Consider the following 17,802-nt stretch of genomic DNA (forward strand, 5'->3'; position numbering starts at 1 on the left):
GAATAATCCAGATAATCGAGGTTCTACTGCCATCTTAATCTTAAAACTAGAAAAATATTCTGATCTTACCAATGAAATTCTATATTGCAATATTATGAAATTGCTTTAATTATAATTAATTTTTATCTAATTACCAGTAAAATATGATTGTTACATAAAATTTTTTAAAAAACAAAATCTAAGCTTTTTGTTTATCATTGCACTAAAGTTTTATTTTAGACAACAATTTAACTTCCAAAGATATAACTCAATCTGTATTTAAACTCACAAGCTCATTATTATTTCTTTGGTTTTTTTTAATATCATCGGTTTTATTTTGCGTTTGCATTTCCAATACATTGAAAAATATTTTTTAAATTTATTGAATTATATTGTATATCTTACAGTAAATTTGTATTACCAGTGAAGATATATTTTCACTTGTGTTTCAGTGAATTTATATCCGAATCATAAAAAAGTAAAGTGTGCATCTTGAACATTCTCAAATATTATAAAATTGACTATTACAAAAAACCTATACACATTGTCAAAAAAGTAACGATAGCAATATCTTATATATGTTACAGTAAATGTGTATTTTTCAGTAAAGTTATATTTTCACTAGTATAAATATGATATAATTTCACTAACTGTTTTAGTAAATCGTTTGGGCGCAGTTTAACAAAGGATTATTTTAAGAGATATGTGGATTTAAATAAATACTTTGTTCCATAAAACGAATTGTTTGTGCATTTATGTAAGGCAAATCTTCCGAAAAGGATTCATCATCGAGAGTTAGTCATAAGCTGTTCACTAATCTGTCCAGCAGTAATGCTCAAACAATTTGTTTTATAGAACAATTATTTTATACATTGCTCATCTAAATTTTCCTCAAATCATATCCGGATACATTTTCAGTAGATAAATATTTTTACTAGCAAATATATAAATATAATTAATAAGCGCTTGTAAAATTATATGCTGCTCTAAAAATGTCAATGAAAATAATTTTTTCAGTTGTGAAACGTCCGTTTGCTGTTCAAAACTCAAACCTAACCTAAACACATTAACCGAGCTAACTTGACTTATTGAAAGTTGAAAACCTATAGTTAATTTAAAAAAATTGTAGGTATTGAAATATAGACAATAGCATAAAGGACGGACCACACAAAAGCCACCAGAAAACGACCAGAAAAAATAACACGCAAATGTTCTTACAGTAAATATTCTCACTGTAAATATTCTCCGTCATTGAAAGAATATTTCTTTGTTGCGAAACGGTCACGAATATAATAAATCACTGGATCCACAAGATTCCCGTTGCAGTAAACGACCTTGGACAATGCCCATCAAGCGAATATCGCTTTCTAAAGGCGTGTACCTATTTCGTTATTCTAAGAAGCGAGTACATCTATTGGCTGGATGATCGCTGCATGATTGTTATTTATTCAGCAAGGTTTGCAGCCCTGGATACTTAAGCTTGGACTCCGATTAGGAGAAACCAGACGCTGGCCGCCCGTGGACAACATACTGTCATGGGCGTTCACCTTCTCCATACGAGCACCACCGTAGCAGAGAGGCATCATCCTTCGCTCTACTGTCGCTGCCACGCCACCTACAAGACCTCTGAGGACCTCCCACGGACATCGTACCTGGGCCAGCCTCTTCACCACCGCTCGGAGAAAACATTGCACCCATTATCGTCTACCGCAATTGTAATATAATCTAATACAACTAGATTCCACTAAGCGTCTCACTGGCTACGAAGTCATATCCCCTAGGGTTCTTAAACCTTAAAATTTAATAACAATATTACAACATCGAATGAAGCATCTCTAAACCGAATTTTGCTCAATAGGAGAGCGCAGAAAACAATTATCCCTTCTCAGAAGTCAAAAATCCATGTCAAAAGCAATAAAATCGTGCCGTCGCCATCGCAGTGGGAACGCTCGTTGCCGAACGTTCCCATTGCAATGGCGCAGACACGACTTTATTGTTCTTGACGTAAATTTTTGACTTCTGAGAAGTGATTATTTGTTTATGCGCCCTCCTATCGACCAAAATACGGTTTGAATATACTTTAACCAATACTCTTGGATTCTTAAGATTTTTATTGAGGGACAACCTGAGAATTTCTAGTTTAGATCAAGGACGTCATTTCAGATTTTTTCAAGAGGGATGAGGCAAAAGTTGGCCAGTCAGTGGTCTCATTTTTAATATTTTGACTTCATTAAGATTCATAATATTTCATTAAATTACAAGCATTTTTCTGGTCAAATTCAAAGAATGGCAAATGCTCTCATCTGCTCCCCTTCCCTAAATGACGTTCTTGATTATTGTGATCCATCGGCTAAGCATCAAATTAATCGTAAGTGAAATATTTTATACTTTATTAATGGTTTTAAACTTGGCTAAATTCATTTAGCAAATATTTTTGTTATTTAATGGATGTCTACATATATTCATGTATGTAGTAATACATTGCTATTTTCATGATTGTTTGTTCGGATTGTAAATGATCAATTTTTAAAATACAAATATAGGATAGCAATTCATGCGTATTTAATATTTTTTAATTTATTAATATATAATTAATAAATAATATTTTCCACAGGTTACAAATATAGAGAAAAAATCTTTTTTAAAAATATATTTTTATTATATAATTAACATACACAAAATGTTACTTTATATACACCTAATGATTTCTAAACATTGAAATGCATTAATTAATTAACATTTCGCTCTAAAAATATAACTTATCACAGTGGTATCAGATCCCAATTAGCATCGTTTACATTACTATTACAATAAATAAAGTAATTACCATAGTAATGTTCGAACCGTATACAAATCGGTTGTCATGTTAAAAATAGTTATATCGTTGAGAATAATGGCAACCGCATAGGGTTTTAGCTTGCTATACAATTGTACTACACATTTATATAACAGTTATATTAACTAGATCATCACAGCGTTGTCCTTTTAATCTTTCGGAACAGTCTCATTTCTTGCCATTCAGTTTTCTCTCGATCTCTTCCAAAGACTTGCCCTTAGTTTCCGGAACGAAGAAAATGGTGAAAAACAATCCAGCAAAACAGATAGCCGCAAACATCCCGAAGGTTCCGCTCTCTCCGATCAATTTTTGAATGTCGTTGAAAGTTTTGGTCACGATGAACGTGCAAGTCCAATTGAAGGCAGTGGCGAAAGAAGCGGCAGATCCTTTGATTCTTCCCGGTAGGATCTCTCCCATCATGAGCCAAGGGATCGGTCCGAAACCCAGAGAGAATCCGATGACGTACACTACAAAACTGACCAACGGAATCCAAGAAAATCCGGCTACGTCATACCCCATCTGTCTGACGAAGAAGAAAGCTCCTAAACTACCCAAAGTCAAAACCATGGCGACCGAAGAAATATACAACAGTATCTTTCTTCCTAATCTGTCGATCAAGAACGTAGCTACAAAAGTCGAAGCAAAGTTCACAATACCGACAATGATCGTACTCAGGTTCTCGTCAATCGTACTTCCTGCACTTTGGAAGATGGATACGGTATAAAAAATCACAGCGTTAATACCACTCATCTGTTGAAAGAACATGAGTCCTAATAAGATAAATACGGGCTTGATATTATTCCCCCGGAATAAATCGAAGATTGAAGAATTAGAAGAACTCTGTACGGCTTCTTCATGCGAGTCGATTACGTCTTTCAGTTCTCTATCTATATCGGCGTCCTTTCCTCTCAACCATCTCAAAGCGTCTTTCGCTCCTTTGTGATTACCTCTCGTGACGTACCAGCGAGGAGTTTCTGGCACCATGAAGGTCAAGAATAAAAACGGAAGCGGCAGCACAGCTCCCAAATATGCCAAGGCAGACCAATCCAAATACTTTCCGGCAATGAAGCACACTAGAATACCGACGTTTCCTAGAGCCGTCGGAAGCAGTCCCAGTTGTCCTCTCACTTCCGGTTGGAGCGCTTCTCCTAAATATACCGGGAACGATAGAGATCCGATGCCTACGCATAATCCTCCTAAAGCTCTGCCTGCGTAGATTACGTAAACGTTGCTAGCCGTCGCTATTATCAGCCATGATATGCTGAACGGTATAGCCGTAGCCAGAATAGTGTTTCTTCTTCCCAAGTGAACGATGAGGTAACCGCCGAGGAGGCCTCCCACTAAAGCGGCTAACGGCATCAAACCTCCAATCCATGAACCCTAAAACAAAAATAATAAAATACTATTCAATATTATTTATTTTACAGATTTAATTATTATTTTGGTCACATTAAACTGCAATTTGAATTTCAAGAGAGGTTTCGAAACAATAGACAAGTATAATGTTAATAAGAAATAAAAAATTATAGGTATAAGTGAAACAGTTTTAAGGTGATTAAAAATATATTTACTAATTGTAGAAGTAAGATTGAAATATTGGAATGGTTGGATGTTCAAGAAATATTGAATATGAATGTTTTAGTATTTATAAATAAGTTAGAAAATAATATGATACCAGTATTTAATAATAAATAAAAATGTACATGGATTTAATACTAAAAAAAGAGACAATTTAAGGATCTAAGATTATTGTTATTATTTACTTTTTTCTTCACTTTTGGAAATATGCAAAGAGAAAATTTTGCTTATACAATTAAGTGATTCATAAATAGAAGATTGTAAAATTTTCATTCAAAATTATCTGATGCTTTCAAGTTTATAATCCGCGAGAGTTGACAATGATCGACATTTCATAAAGTTTCAAGGTAATCCTATGACTCATAGAAACACATTTTTTGGTGTCAACAATATATTGAGACGGGTGAGCCCTTTCACGTGTTTTTACGATAAGAAAATAGATCTTTAATCTTTTAACTTTTTAAATCTATTATGAAAAAATATTTAATATGATTTAATTTAAATCATAGAATCATAGTTATAGAATTTTCAGTGTCTACAGCTATTATTCAATTTCATAAAATTTATATTATTGTTTTAATGTTTAAATCATACGTTGTTGATAACAATTACATATAAATAGGTATTTGATTAGGCAATTCATTTTAATTATATATTAAATTTAATAATAATTTTTCTGTTGCAAACAATTTTTCATAAATAAAATATTATTTGTAGAAAAAATAACAACAATAATAAATTACCCTTTTAATAAAATTGACTGTGGAATTAAAAATTAACAATTATACACCGATTTTAATTTTCTATTTAAATATTTTTTTTATTTCTTAATTAAATACTATTCAAGCAAAATACGAAAATCAAATAATTTAATTATAAATATACGTATATAATATAAATTATATCTCTGTGTCAGTATAAAATAGTGAACAAAAATTGCCCGGAACCGAACCGGGTACCCGTTAAATGTCATGAATATGGATGCCATATGTGTAATGTTTTTAATTTTATTAACAGCATTTGATATATCAAATTTGATTTCACACAATTCACTTTTAAAACCAAACTTTTACTTCAAGCGAAAGTTTGATCTGACGAGCGCAGTTGGGCAAAACCTCTCATCAAACAAGAACAAAGTCGCTTTGATCTGTTCATAATCGTATATTCATAATGACCGGATTTTTTAATGGTTAATTTAAACGCGGCGCGTGTTCTAACTAGATAAACATAGATCACTAATTAATACTATCATTAGCTTAACTACACTCTAAAGATCACCTAATGGGAGCGTGATGTGCGAAACATTGCTCACCTCATCTTTTGTAACCGATATGGTCGTATTCAGGTACATGGTGGCCAAAGCAGGAGATGTGTAAGCAGTCGTGAATCCTACTACCATAGACCCCAAAGATACAGCTATAGCTGCCAGTAGCTGAAAAAAAATCATTTAAAATATTAGATTTTTATCTATAGATAGTTTATTTATGGTATTGACGATAGTCACCTGAGCCATGAAATTGATCTTCTGCGGTTTGTAATGTGCGTCATCTTCGTACTCGTCTCTGATCTTGATGCTGTCCGAGGATAGAGTCTTGACGAACGGAATCATCGTCCTTAGGTTCTCGTTCTTGTTGCATCCCTTTATATCCATCTCCATATTGTATTTACTCTTGCTTCCGATGCTGATCTGCTTCTGTTTCTGGAAGTGGAGTCTAGTCTTCTCGAAGTCTTCTTCTTCGTCGGGACTCTGCGAATCTTCCTCCTCTTCGACAGGATACTCCACGAACGCCTTCTTGTGCGGCTCAAAGTCTGCAGTTAAGCTGGCGCTTGTGGTGCTCGCCGAAATGGTGCCGTGCGATGGTACCCTTAGATATCCACCCCCAGAACTCGGTGCTAGACCGGAGTCCCTCTTCTGATCGCCGCCCTATAACAACAACAAAATATTTAGTCACACTTCCATCGGATTGTCCAAAAACCGGACGAATTGGACGCACTAGGATTCTTAGAGGCGAGTTCTTGATTTGGAATCTGGGTATCGACTATTTGCAATTTCTTGATAATGGTTGTATTTATAATGTGATGTATTTATGCTTATCAGAGTCGTTTCCTTAATGTTATGTAGACGCTCATGACGCTAGAGCATGATTTTTGATTCCGTATTTATGCTAGTCTTTGTTTGAGTGATAACCCTTAACCCTCAGTGCTTGTTGTTGCAGCATTGGAAAGGTTTTATTCTACTCTAGGTTGAAATTATTTTTATTTCAATTATTACTATAATACTTAAACCGTTTTTAAGTTAACTAGTAATAATACAATTTAAGGTTGCATATTTTTAAATAAAAATGGCTGTACGAGATTATTATAAAAATGGAATGCAGTGTAAAGGTTTACCATTGTCTTTTATATAATATTATAACGAATGGATGCTCGCCTGATAATAATATTTTTTTTTTATGTTTAATTCATATTTGTCAAAACGTTGAATCTATGTCTAAGTATGAGTGTTTTGATAAAGAACGTAAATATTAAATGACACACATGTCGACGCGATGACGTCATTTAAGTGTATTTGTTTATTTTTTAGAGGGTACGATTTTAGTATGTATAAACAACCAGATCCATGCGTACCGAATGAAATTCGGTACGCACGGATCTGTTAAAATCCAGTAGAAATATAATTTTCTAGGAATATATGTTTACTGTGACATTTTATATATGTTTATTTATACATATTTTACATATATTATATATGTTTTTTTAGAGGTTCACGAATATTTATTTTTTTAATTTCGGGATTCATCGCGATGAGAATTTACTGTTAGATATTTTGGATGTGATACTCCATGGTCACGATAATCAAAAAATCGTAGTTAAAAATAATCCTAGAAATAAAAGTTTAGATGTCAAATATGTTTATTATATATGAAAATAAAAAAAGATTTTTCTCAAAGATAAGTATAAAAATTCGTGATTTTAATAATAAAAAAACTAGAAAAAAAACAATGAGCTCGAAAATGTACAAAAACTTTTTATTACACTTTTATATACAGAAATCTACCTAATTCTTGCGGCTTTTGCTTGATGGAATTTTTTATTATGGATTCTAATCACTCTCTTGAAACATTTGCATCATAAACAATGACCTCTATAAATTATTATAGAAAACAAATATAATATCCATTACATATTCATGTTATCACCATTGTAAACACAACCGCGTCTTTATTACGTTATAGTTCAACAATTGTTACTAAAGTGTGCAATTAAGTTAAAACAATTCGTTCCGTTAAATATACGGGAAAGTTAAAAACATATACTAACTGATGAAAAAATTCGAATATATTTTATCGTTTTTTTTTACCCTAAAATCATAGTTTTTACAATTTTTTCTCTCGATGTACCATCGCAGTATCTATAACACATTTTGCAATTTGCTTTGCGAAATTTATCTTCTTATCTTTAAGTATTTAAGTCAGTTAAATAGAAAAAAATGGGAAAAACACTTTGTAATTGCAGAAATTCCATAAATTACTCAATTTTCCGAGTTAAATATAAAGCTGTGATATTATTAATTATATTTTGAATTTTCTTTACTTTTTAAATCAATATGAATGATGTTTTATTTTAATTTATTTTGAAGTAGATATTTTTTTAACATACCGAGTTGTAGTTGCTGAAATAAATTACTGGCAATAAAGTCCATATCAACATCAATTAAATGAGCCTTTTCGGCAGTAATAATAATTAAAATTAAACTTGGTACCTGTTTAAAACATTATTTTTTAAATTAAAATATGTATATATTTACATATGTATCTGTAATCATTATTAACAAAAACCCTTTATCTAGTGTCATTTTAGAAAAAAATATAATCGTATAACATCCTACAACTAATGACTATTTACTAATTTATCGACAGTTTTCTTAGAATTTCATTATGAAAATAAAATAATATTGCAACGTGAAATGCTTTTGTTTGTGTTAAATGGTAAAATGCGTAGACTGCCATTGACCCTTGAGGTCTAGGGTTCGAGGTCTATTTACAAAATATTTATCTCGATTGCAGAGAATGACCACTTTTATGTACTCGTAATTAAAAGTTGAACGATATAAAGATATAATTACGTTATAATTAGTAATAAATTCTAGATTCTAAATTAGGTACTCAAAAGTTAATTTATATTATTTATATTCTCTATGGTCCAATGAAGAATTAGTAATATTTTATTTTTGTATATTAAAATTATTTAGAAAAAAATATAGCTTATTATGCTGCTTCATTAATGTACGTAAACATTCAGCCATATATGATAGTATCAATATTATTTAATGACAGCTATAGTCGAGTCAAGTCTTTAGTTATGCACAGTGTATTATTACAGGTCTGTTTAACCTTGAGCCAGCCAGTGGTAAAAGTAAGGGGATGAGTCAAAGGATCGATATGTACCTTTCTAGAAAGATTTTATGATAACATGTTTAATATAAAAAATTATAAAACATAATTTTCATTAAAAATTATATTAAAGGCTATAAAATAAGTTTTTCGTGATATACAATGTATTGTAAATATGATATGTTGTAATATGTATAGTACAAAAATAAACTTCTATTGATATTGGATACTAACGGTAGATTATGTATACATACAAGCGCTGGAAGCGCCGCTTCTCTGATTTATTCTATTGTTTATTTAATCATTTAAATACAATTATTATAAAATAATTATTAATCAACATTTATTATTCATAAATTTCACCCGTGGTCGTCTCGTCGCGCTTTAAATTATGTTTATTTACCATTCGAAAATTTTTTACAAAAAAAGTTTAATGAACACATGTAAAACAGGTACCTCTGTGAAGGAGAACGACAAAGGATGCATAGATGTATGTGTGCGGGCAATTGATCCGTTTATAAAAAATCTGAGACGTTCATAGATTTTTGTCGTATATGTGTCACTAATAATATTTTAATTTTATCGTACGGAATATTGCAGAATCCTCAGATAAAATGTTATTATATTATTCAAAATAAAAATAATATAAATAATTATGTGCATATGTACTAATCAAATTTTTTTGATACTACGCTGATAATGCATTTTGTTTTATTCAACAGTAAATAATGCATTTTATTGTAGCTTTTGTGTGTATATATTGTGCCCAGAAAAAAGCTACAAATACCAACACATAAATGTATGTTTTTAATATAAAAAAAATGCAGGCCGGTTTCGGCCCGCGGGCCGCCGTAGATCTATTATGAATATAACATTTATTTATTTTTAATAACTATTTATTTCGATTTATGTTGCGCCCGTTGAAATATCATTTTATTTATAATTAATAAATAAATTTCAAACTAATTCCAAATATTAATTAACGTCTCGAATAATGTTGTATCTAAACAAAACAATATAGTATATTATCTACTATCATAAAATTGAAATATTATAAAATTTTCACATATACATACATATAATATGTATATGAAAAAAAATATTTAACCAACTTAATTAGCTTTGACTTTAGTTTGTCACCTAAATTTCATTGACAAAAAACATAAGCGACTTAAAATTTGACAGTTCCCGAAATATTTGCGGACATACAGACATCAGATAAATTTATATTACGTATAATTATTATCATACCATCTAAAAACTTCAACTAACAATTTTTTTATATAACACCCATAATTAAATATTATTATCCAAATATAAATATAACGCGACTTTTAATTATTTAATATCTTAGCCAACCACACAAAATTAAAAATTAAAATATTTTTTATAAATAAAACAATAAAAAAGGTTCGAAACACGACTAGTATTAATTGGTTTTGCGTGTATGCAATCTATCCAATATCTAGCTGGAGTTTTTGCATCGTAAAGGTGTCCAGGATACGGCGAATACATGCACCCATATGAATCGCGTTTCTGGAAGCTTCCGCATAATTTTCACAAAATTTTCTGTTCAATAAACTTTAAACAACACTCACCATGTTCCCATTGGACAGCTTTTCAAACAGCCTGCTCATCAGATTTCGCGGCATGGTGAGATTTTTCAGCTAAAAGTTGGCTTTCAAATCTTTCAGGGCACGTTGAAGTCGTATTGCGATCCTTTTGTCACTTTCAGCTTTTGGCGCTGATTTTCAGTTGTATATTTCAAATGACTTATGTTTTCGACACTTTCAACTGTCAGTGTCTTTTCGAGTTTGTTGCGATAAAATAGCGCTTCTCAAACGTTCGCACCGCCCCAGGGCTATCGACTGAATGAAGGCAGCGAGTCGTATGTGTCCATATTTATACCCGAACCCTGTCCACCGGTTATATTATTTATGATATACAATCCAATTCATAAAGCATCACAATATGCAATGACAGATTATACAGATTCATATAATTTTATTATCAAATAAATTTGACGATTGTTAAAAAAAAACACAATTGGTTTCGCTTCTGACCGACCGTTTAAATCGCCGAAACATCAATAGTGGTTTAATTAATTTGGTCATTTTATCTTAATATTAATATTTTATAACTAAATACATAATAATATATTGTTTGCCATATTTATGTACAGTAAAAAGTCACTTTCGTGTCAATTTAATTATTTAGTGATTGTGTAATGTAGGAAGTGTGTCAATTTAAATGAAGTTATAGGCATTGCATTAGTTAAATTATTAATCAATCAAACGTGTGATGTAAAGATATGCTAGAAATCAATAGAAAGAAATGCTTTCTGTATTGTATCATAGATTTATTTTATGTAAATAGTTTATTTATTTAGAAATATAACCGTCCTCTAATATAATATATAATATATAATAATACGATGGTACGTTGATATTATTTAAGCTGATATACAATAATAATAATTATTCATATGAATTTAAAAGTTTTATATTTAAAAATTTCTCTATGATGTTTTTAATTTAATGTACATTTTAACATCGTAATATAATTTATTGAATAATTATGAGTTATCCCTTTCTATGCTACAAATAAATATAAAAATCAGCCACCGTGGCGACATATTTTTTTAAATCATATTTTTGCGAAATATTACGATTAGGCATTAAAAATGAATAAACATAATATTTACCTAATGATGACTAATCATTTTAAGTTTTTTTATTATTTGTTTTTGTTATTTTCAATTACATCTCTTACTGCCGCCACTTGATTCATATGGTAGGCGAAACTAAATTTAAAATACTATTTATTTCACAGTCGTTGATATCCTTTTGCCCGATATTCATATTTCGAATAATTTAACTGTTTTTAAAATAAACATATCACTATATTTGGGTTTAATAAGTAATAATGCGGTGTGCATTCTCAGAGAAATTATTTCTTTATCCTCACATATCAATCTGTATACTTTTCAAAACTGCCTTCCATTTTTAGAAGTGATAAAAAAATCGGCAATTTCTCGCAATTTGTGAGTTTTTTTACACTGCTCTTATGTTTTGAGCAGATGTGTTCATTGTACGACAACAAGAAAAAAATCGTTTGGTTATAAAAACCCGAGATTCTGTGATGTTATTATTGAAATAATGTTACTGGATGAGGTGGTCCAAAACTTTTGCACAGTAATGTATATATGTACTATGTACATTTAAAATTCTGCAAAAATAGCAGAACGTTATGTGTAAATCATCATAATATTCATCCGCTAGAAAAAGAAAATCTAAAAAATCTTCAGTTGCAATATGACAACACAATGTAAACACAATCAACAAGTACTAAAATAGTAGTGAGTTATAGGTCTGTAAATTATACATATTTTATTAATTGTAAACTATAATTACAGCTTAAGTCAATAAATGTCACTGTGAGATTAGGAAAAATTATATAATAATTACTAATACCGTTCTCCGAGGTACGATAGAAATTAAATAACACGTATTATTATTTACATATAGTATAATATTCAACCCAATTCTTGCGAGTGTTAGTCACCGATTTTTACTGGCTTTGCATCTCGTATTTCACTTAATGTCAATGTAATCAAAATGTTCGTGCTACGCAAAAATATAATTAAATTTGCAACTTAATCAAAATGGTATATATGGAAACTAGAATGAAAACTTTAAACACAAATTGTCAAATAGATGGTTTATTAATATAATACAATAATTAAAGGGTTGTTATTCTATAAAATGTATATATCTTTAACATAGAAACATATATAATATGTATATATTTATTAATGTACATAGAAGTAAATTTAATTAAACATACCTTAATTTAAATAGTATTACTCAAAACCTCAAATTTTAATCAACGTGTTTTACGTATGTGGCGTGTCTCACAAAATCGCACGAAAGTGTTATTTTAAGCTATATTTAATCGATTTCACGAGGCTTGCAATATATAAGCTATAATAACTGATTCTTAAAGTTAAATAATATTAAGTGCTTAGAATGTACAAAATATAATTTAGTGAAATTTGATTTTTTAAACTCACTATTTACTGCACTATTAAACTCTAAAGAACTATTGTAAATATAAACACATGAAAGATATTTACAATTCATATACACAAGAAGAACTACCACTAATATTTTTTCACAGTGTGATATCGTTTGAAACACTCCTTGTGATTTTTTTGTGCTGCACACACTCGGCACTGCAACATACATTGTGTGTAGTCTTACATGATAGTTGAGAATGAATTAAGTTACAGCTAGACTCCAGTGCGAATATTCGAATACTAAATATATTCACTCGTATTTGTCATATTTGTAAAGGAATATTTTTAAATATTTAATTTTTGGATAAATATTGCATCATCTTTTTATATTTAAGTTCTCGAAAAGGAATACTATTAAAAACGAATAGGTGCTCAACAAGTTTTAAATTCGGTATTAATACATATTGTAGACAGCTCAGATATGTTATCATTTTATTTAATCTTAAAGCTGAAGCTTTTAGAAACCACCGAAGAAATGCTGATGAAACATTAGAGAACATTACAAATATTCTCGTGCAACAAAAACGAATGGAGATGTATATGTGTGTACATATAAATAAAATCTATATGCTGTAAAAGTAATTACAGAATATATGATTACATACTGTACTAGAGATAAGAGATGGTACGATGTATTAAATTTTTATTACAATTGCTGCCATAGTGAATTTTTTTACTTAATTCATTATCTGATTCTCTAGATTTAACACATTATGCAACTAATTATACTTGACAGATATTAAACTAATTACTAATACATACACTATCAGATCGAAATCAACCCCTTGAATCTCCACTGACTTCTGATCGAGCTTTCAATCCAAGATTCCATATTTATACGGTTGTGCGGATTCAATCAGGGTTGCGAAACATGTTTATGATTCACTTCACGCACAATATCATGAATAATATATAACGGTTATTAATGAAACAATAATAATACAAGTGCGTAAATAATTATGTTTGCTTTTGTAAAAACATGCACAATACTGTGTATAATTCTATGCGTTTTTCAGATTGAAAAAAGGTTAAGTGCTCCTATGAGGGATTATATGCGAGGTCACTCGAGCTATTCAAACAAACCACCCTTAGCTCTCTTTGTTTGGAGTTTGTGAAATATTATTGCAAATTTGCAGCGAAACTGCCAACCGCGAATTTACTTTATTGTGCAAAGAATTAGTATTTGCATCAGATGTTTACGTATAGGCAAAATTATTGCCTGCGTTGTTTATTCGCTATTGTAAACGATGCTAATGGATCTATTTAGATTATTATTGAAATTGTTTAATATGTCTAGGTATATAATACATTTGTAATTTAAATCTGATGTAATTTGTGTGCATATTTATGCATCACAATTTATTTTGATGTACCAAGAAAATGCATTATCTTTTACTCGTGTAACGCTTCTGATTTTAAATTCCAGATTATATATATTTAGTCAGTGCACAAAAACTTATATTACTGAGGGGCGGTATTGGTATTTGATTCTCGAAATTATTATCTTATCGCTCCTGTCCTAATTACGACAAAGCTTGTTGTTTAATTGGGTGCAACAATTGAAATCGTCACGTACATGTTATACATGGGTACGTCCGTAAGTTCCAGGCGTTATTTTATTCCAAACGTTGATTTGGACCAGATGATGCGAAGAGAGAAGCGGCGGCTTCTGCAATCTTTGATGGTCTGTAATTAGATCAAGTTAGATAGTGATGCCGGGAAATCATCTATACTAATCGTAACCTGGCACTTCGTATATGTGCCAATGAGGTGGAGCATCTCATTGGCACATAGTCGACTATGTAAAGCTGATGGGCCGATAGGTATGGAGCTCGATTATAAGGAGCAGGTGAGAACATACATGCTCTTGAATTTACGATGTCTTAAAAGCGTAAGCGTAAGCTTGCTTGCGATTTCGTTTTTACACCCATGGCCTTCTACATAGAAAAAAATGTTTTCCGCCCCTTTCAATGACACGGCCGCTGGGTATTTATTTCGAAACAGATTGACACTGTCCGTTAGAGAATATTATGAACTGCTATTTGGATGGTAATTTCAAATGCAAATGTTATATTTGATGATCCATGGCGGGTACTTTGACTTAATCTGCAAAAAAAATTCTCACGCTGGTGTCCTATTTTAACGAAGAAGCCTATTTGTTGTCGTATATATTTAAACCCCTTCTTTGTAAATCACATGCCGATTGACTTTGTTAAAAAAACAGATTCTAAAAATATATTATTTTTGTGCAATGATTCTTATGCTGCTAATAAATATACTATTATTAATATTAATATTAGATAAGTCATATTGATCTAAATTTATAAATATAGATTAAACCATTTTAACCATAACATATATATTAATTTTTAGACATTTCTATTGTATAATCTAATATAAGGAAATACTAAAGAAGAATATATTAATCGTATTTAAAAACTATTATTGCTATGCGCATTTATAGTTAAATTAAAAATGTAAAACACTTACTGTTTATTGTAATTGATTCTAAGATATGTTCGTATGAATGCAAAAGAAATATAAATTATTCAACTTATATTTTTTTTTCAATTCATAAATAAGCATCGTTATAATTTATACATATGATATAGTATATGTAATTATTAAAGAGGTTGTATCGATTCAATATTTGAAATAAATTAATTTTAATATAAATATAAAATAATCATATTGTATCTTTTCTTGCAAAATAATATATTAATTTTATTAAAATCAAATAATTGATTAGTAAAATGAAAGATCTGAAAATATACTTAAATATTATTTTTTTAGTTCAAAATATAATCTTAATATTAAAAAAACAAATTTAATGATATCTTCGGATTTTTTTTCGTAACTAAAGTTGGATCACCCTTAAACCTTATATTTAACCGTAAGTTCAATCCAATTATTTCCATATTATAATACGTTTTTACTTGAAACTTAAAAAAAATAGGTTTCGTCACTGACCGATCGTTGAAATCACCGAAAAATCGATCGTATTACGATTCGATTCTTGTGTATATTATACAAATCATTGACCCATAATTAACTTTGATGTTATATTGTTGCATAACGACACAGATGTAATACTTTGATAATTATTTATGCTAAATAATAAAAAAGTCGTGCTGCGAATGTATACAAATATAAAATAAATACTGTACTTTTTATTACTAAGCAGAAACAGTCGTAATCACTGTAAGTGTATTTTATTTTCAAGATTTAATGCGATTTTCTACATAAAAATATAAATTAAACTAACATTGTATTCTACGTTAAGGTAATCTATCGGATTTATAAGTAAAATAATTATTAGTGCCTAACCTGATTTTTTTAAAATAGTGTCTGACATAAGTTATATATTTCATATACAAATTAGTCTGAGAAACACTGGTTTGAAATTTGTTATTCTTTGTAAATGTTATTGTTCTTGAGCGTCTCTCTATATACTTGATGAAAACGTGGTATAGGGGTTGTGTCACCGGACAGTAACTGTCGGCGGTACAATGGCAATAGGGCATTCAACTACCGGATTGTTGATTGATAAAATCAACTTTAAAAAAAATATTTTTAAACTCAAAACAAAATATGTTTATAGGTAATTTGTCACTACATAGGTTAAAAAAAATAATAATAAATAAAAAGCATAACTTATTAAATGTAGCGTGAAGTAAAATACAATATTTTGTAGCTAAAATTTTGTTGCACAGTGTTGTATCAATATTTTTAAATACTATATTATTACTGTTATAACAACCAATAATAACAATTTATACCATGTATAATAGATATATTGTTTTATGAATGAATCTAAATTTAAAATATGCGTCCTAATTTTTTTTAACCCTTTTAATTCAAACCTCTATCATTCATTCATACACAAATTGATTGAGCCAATCTATGCAAAATCAGGGCGCGCGTCACAATTGACGCACACGTCTATTATAAACTTACCGTCATCTTCTTCTTCCCGCGGTCATCCATGGTTTTTTGGATTTCTTCTACAATTGAAAAATCAAATCCAATAATCCACACTACTAACTTAGCGCGTAGCTATAATGCGAATGCAACGCAACGCGGGCCGCAACGGCCTTATCTGTTTTGCAAATTTATTAACTACGCGATATAAGCCTTTGTCAATAATGTGCACTCGTCATAGAGGACAAGTTTTAGAAAAATCGCAGCCTGATGTTCACGTGAGAGCAGATATCGAGAGGGGAAACTGAGGGTTTGGTGATTATTGCGCATACGAAAATTGCGCATAGCGAAAATTCCAGTCATAAATGATCATACGTTTATTTAAAAATAAGATAAATATTGTCTGCATATATTTCACAGATGTCCATATGATTTTAATTTAAAACTATACTTAAAAAATATTTTACAATTATATTAGTAATTTACATTGGTATGATACATTTCCTATAATTATTTTTTTCCCATTTTTTATTTTAAAAAAGAGAAAAATATAGAGCAGTTGAAGTTAAAAATAATATATATTTAACAATCAAACAATCTTCTATGTTTAGAATTTTCGCTGTGCAAAATTTTCATTTACGCAATAATCAAATCCCCGAAACGGAGGTTGCCGCTGGATCAGAAATCGCGGCAATCGAAACTATTAGGTCCAGTTAAGCGATGCTTTCAAGACCAATTTTATCCTGGACGCTTAGCAACAACGTTGCGAATATCAATTGCATAATCTTCTTTCAATCTCATAACAGAATTAAGCATTCAATTTAATATGATTAAGACGCAGGAAATCGTTTTTGGCTACTATCACAGCTCAAAGGCACTGTGTATTTTGTATAACTACTTACCGCTCGTGCTTTTAATATTCATATTCCGGACAACGCATATATGTTCGAATTTTTTTTCTTATTAATGCAATGTATTTAAACACAAAAATGATGCTTCTTACTTATTATTTATAT

General features: G+C 30.1%; 2 protein-coding genes across 3 annotated transcripts in view; one reads left to right on the forward strand and one right to left on the reverse strand.

The window, feature by feature from the left end:
* The window catches only part of Roc2 (Regulator of cullins 2), a 35,052-nt gene that overhangs the window by 1,001 nt on the left and 16,249 nt on the right, over nucleotides 1-17,802 (forward strand). The gene's annotated exons all lie outside the window — the stretch shown is intronic.
* LOC148232870 (facilitated trehalose transporter Tret1-like) lies at nucleotides 2,688-16,917 on the reverse strand. 2 transcript variants are annotated; one of them, XM_088190005.1, is made up of 4 exons: nucleotides 16,823-16,917; nucleotides 5,898-6,317; nucleotides 5,706-5,825; nucleotides 2,688-4,195 (listed from the first exon to the last, which is right to left on the reverse strand). In XM_088190005.1, the coding sequence occupies exons 1-4, from the start codon at nucleotides 16,850-16,852 to the stop codon at nucleotides 2,984-2,986; spliced, it is 1,782 nt and encodes a 593-aa protein (XP_088046131.1). In that variant the 5' UTR covers nucleotides 16,853-16,917; the 3' UTR covers nucleotides 2,688-2,983. The 2 variants fall into 2 exon arrangements, with proteins under 2 accessions (XP_088046131.1, XP_088046130.1); XM_088190004.1 differs by lacking the exon at nucleotides 16,823-16,917 and adding an exon at nucleotides 10,386-10,641.

Source organism: Plectrocnemia conspersa, unplaced genomic scaffold (genome assembly GCF_051122295.1).
Source record: "Plectrocnemia conspersa isolate PC_06_02 unplaced genomic scaffold, ASM5112229v1 ptg000008l, whole genome shotgun sequence".
Lineage (NCBI taxonomy): Eukaryota > Metazoa > Arthropoda > Insecta > Trichoptera > Polycentropodidae > Plectrocnemia > Plectrocnemia conspersa.

Coding starts and splice junctions, on each gene's coding strand:
- LOC148232870 (XM_088190004.1), bottom strand. CDS start 10,439: ATGCCGCGAAATCTGATGAGCAGGCTGTTTGAAAAGCTGTCCAATGGG. Junction 5,826..5,897: donor AGATCAATTTCATGGCTCAG/GTGACTATCGTC, acceptor ATTTTTTTTCAG/CTACTGGCAGCTATAGCTGT. Junction 4,196..5,705: donor TATCGGTTACAAAAGATGAG/GTGAGCAATGTT, acceptor TTTTTGTTTTAG/GGTTCATGGATTGGAGGTTT.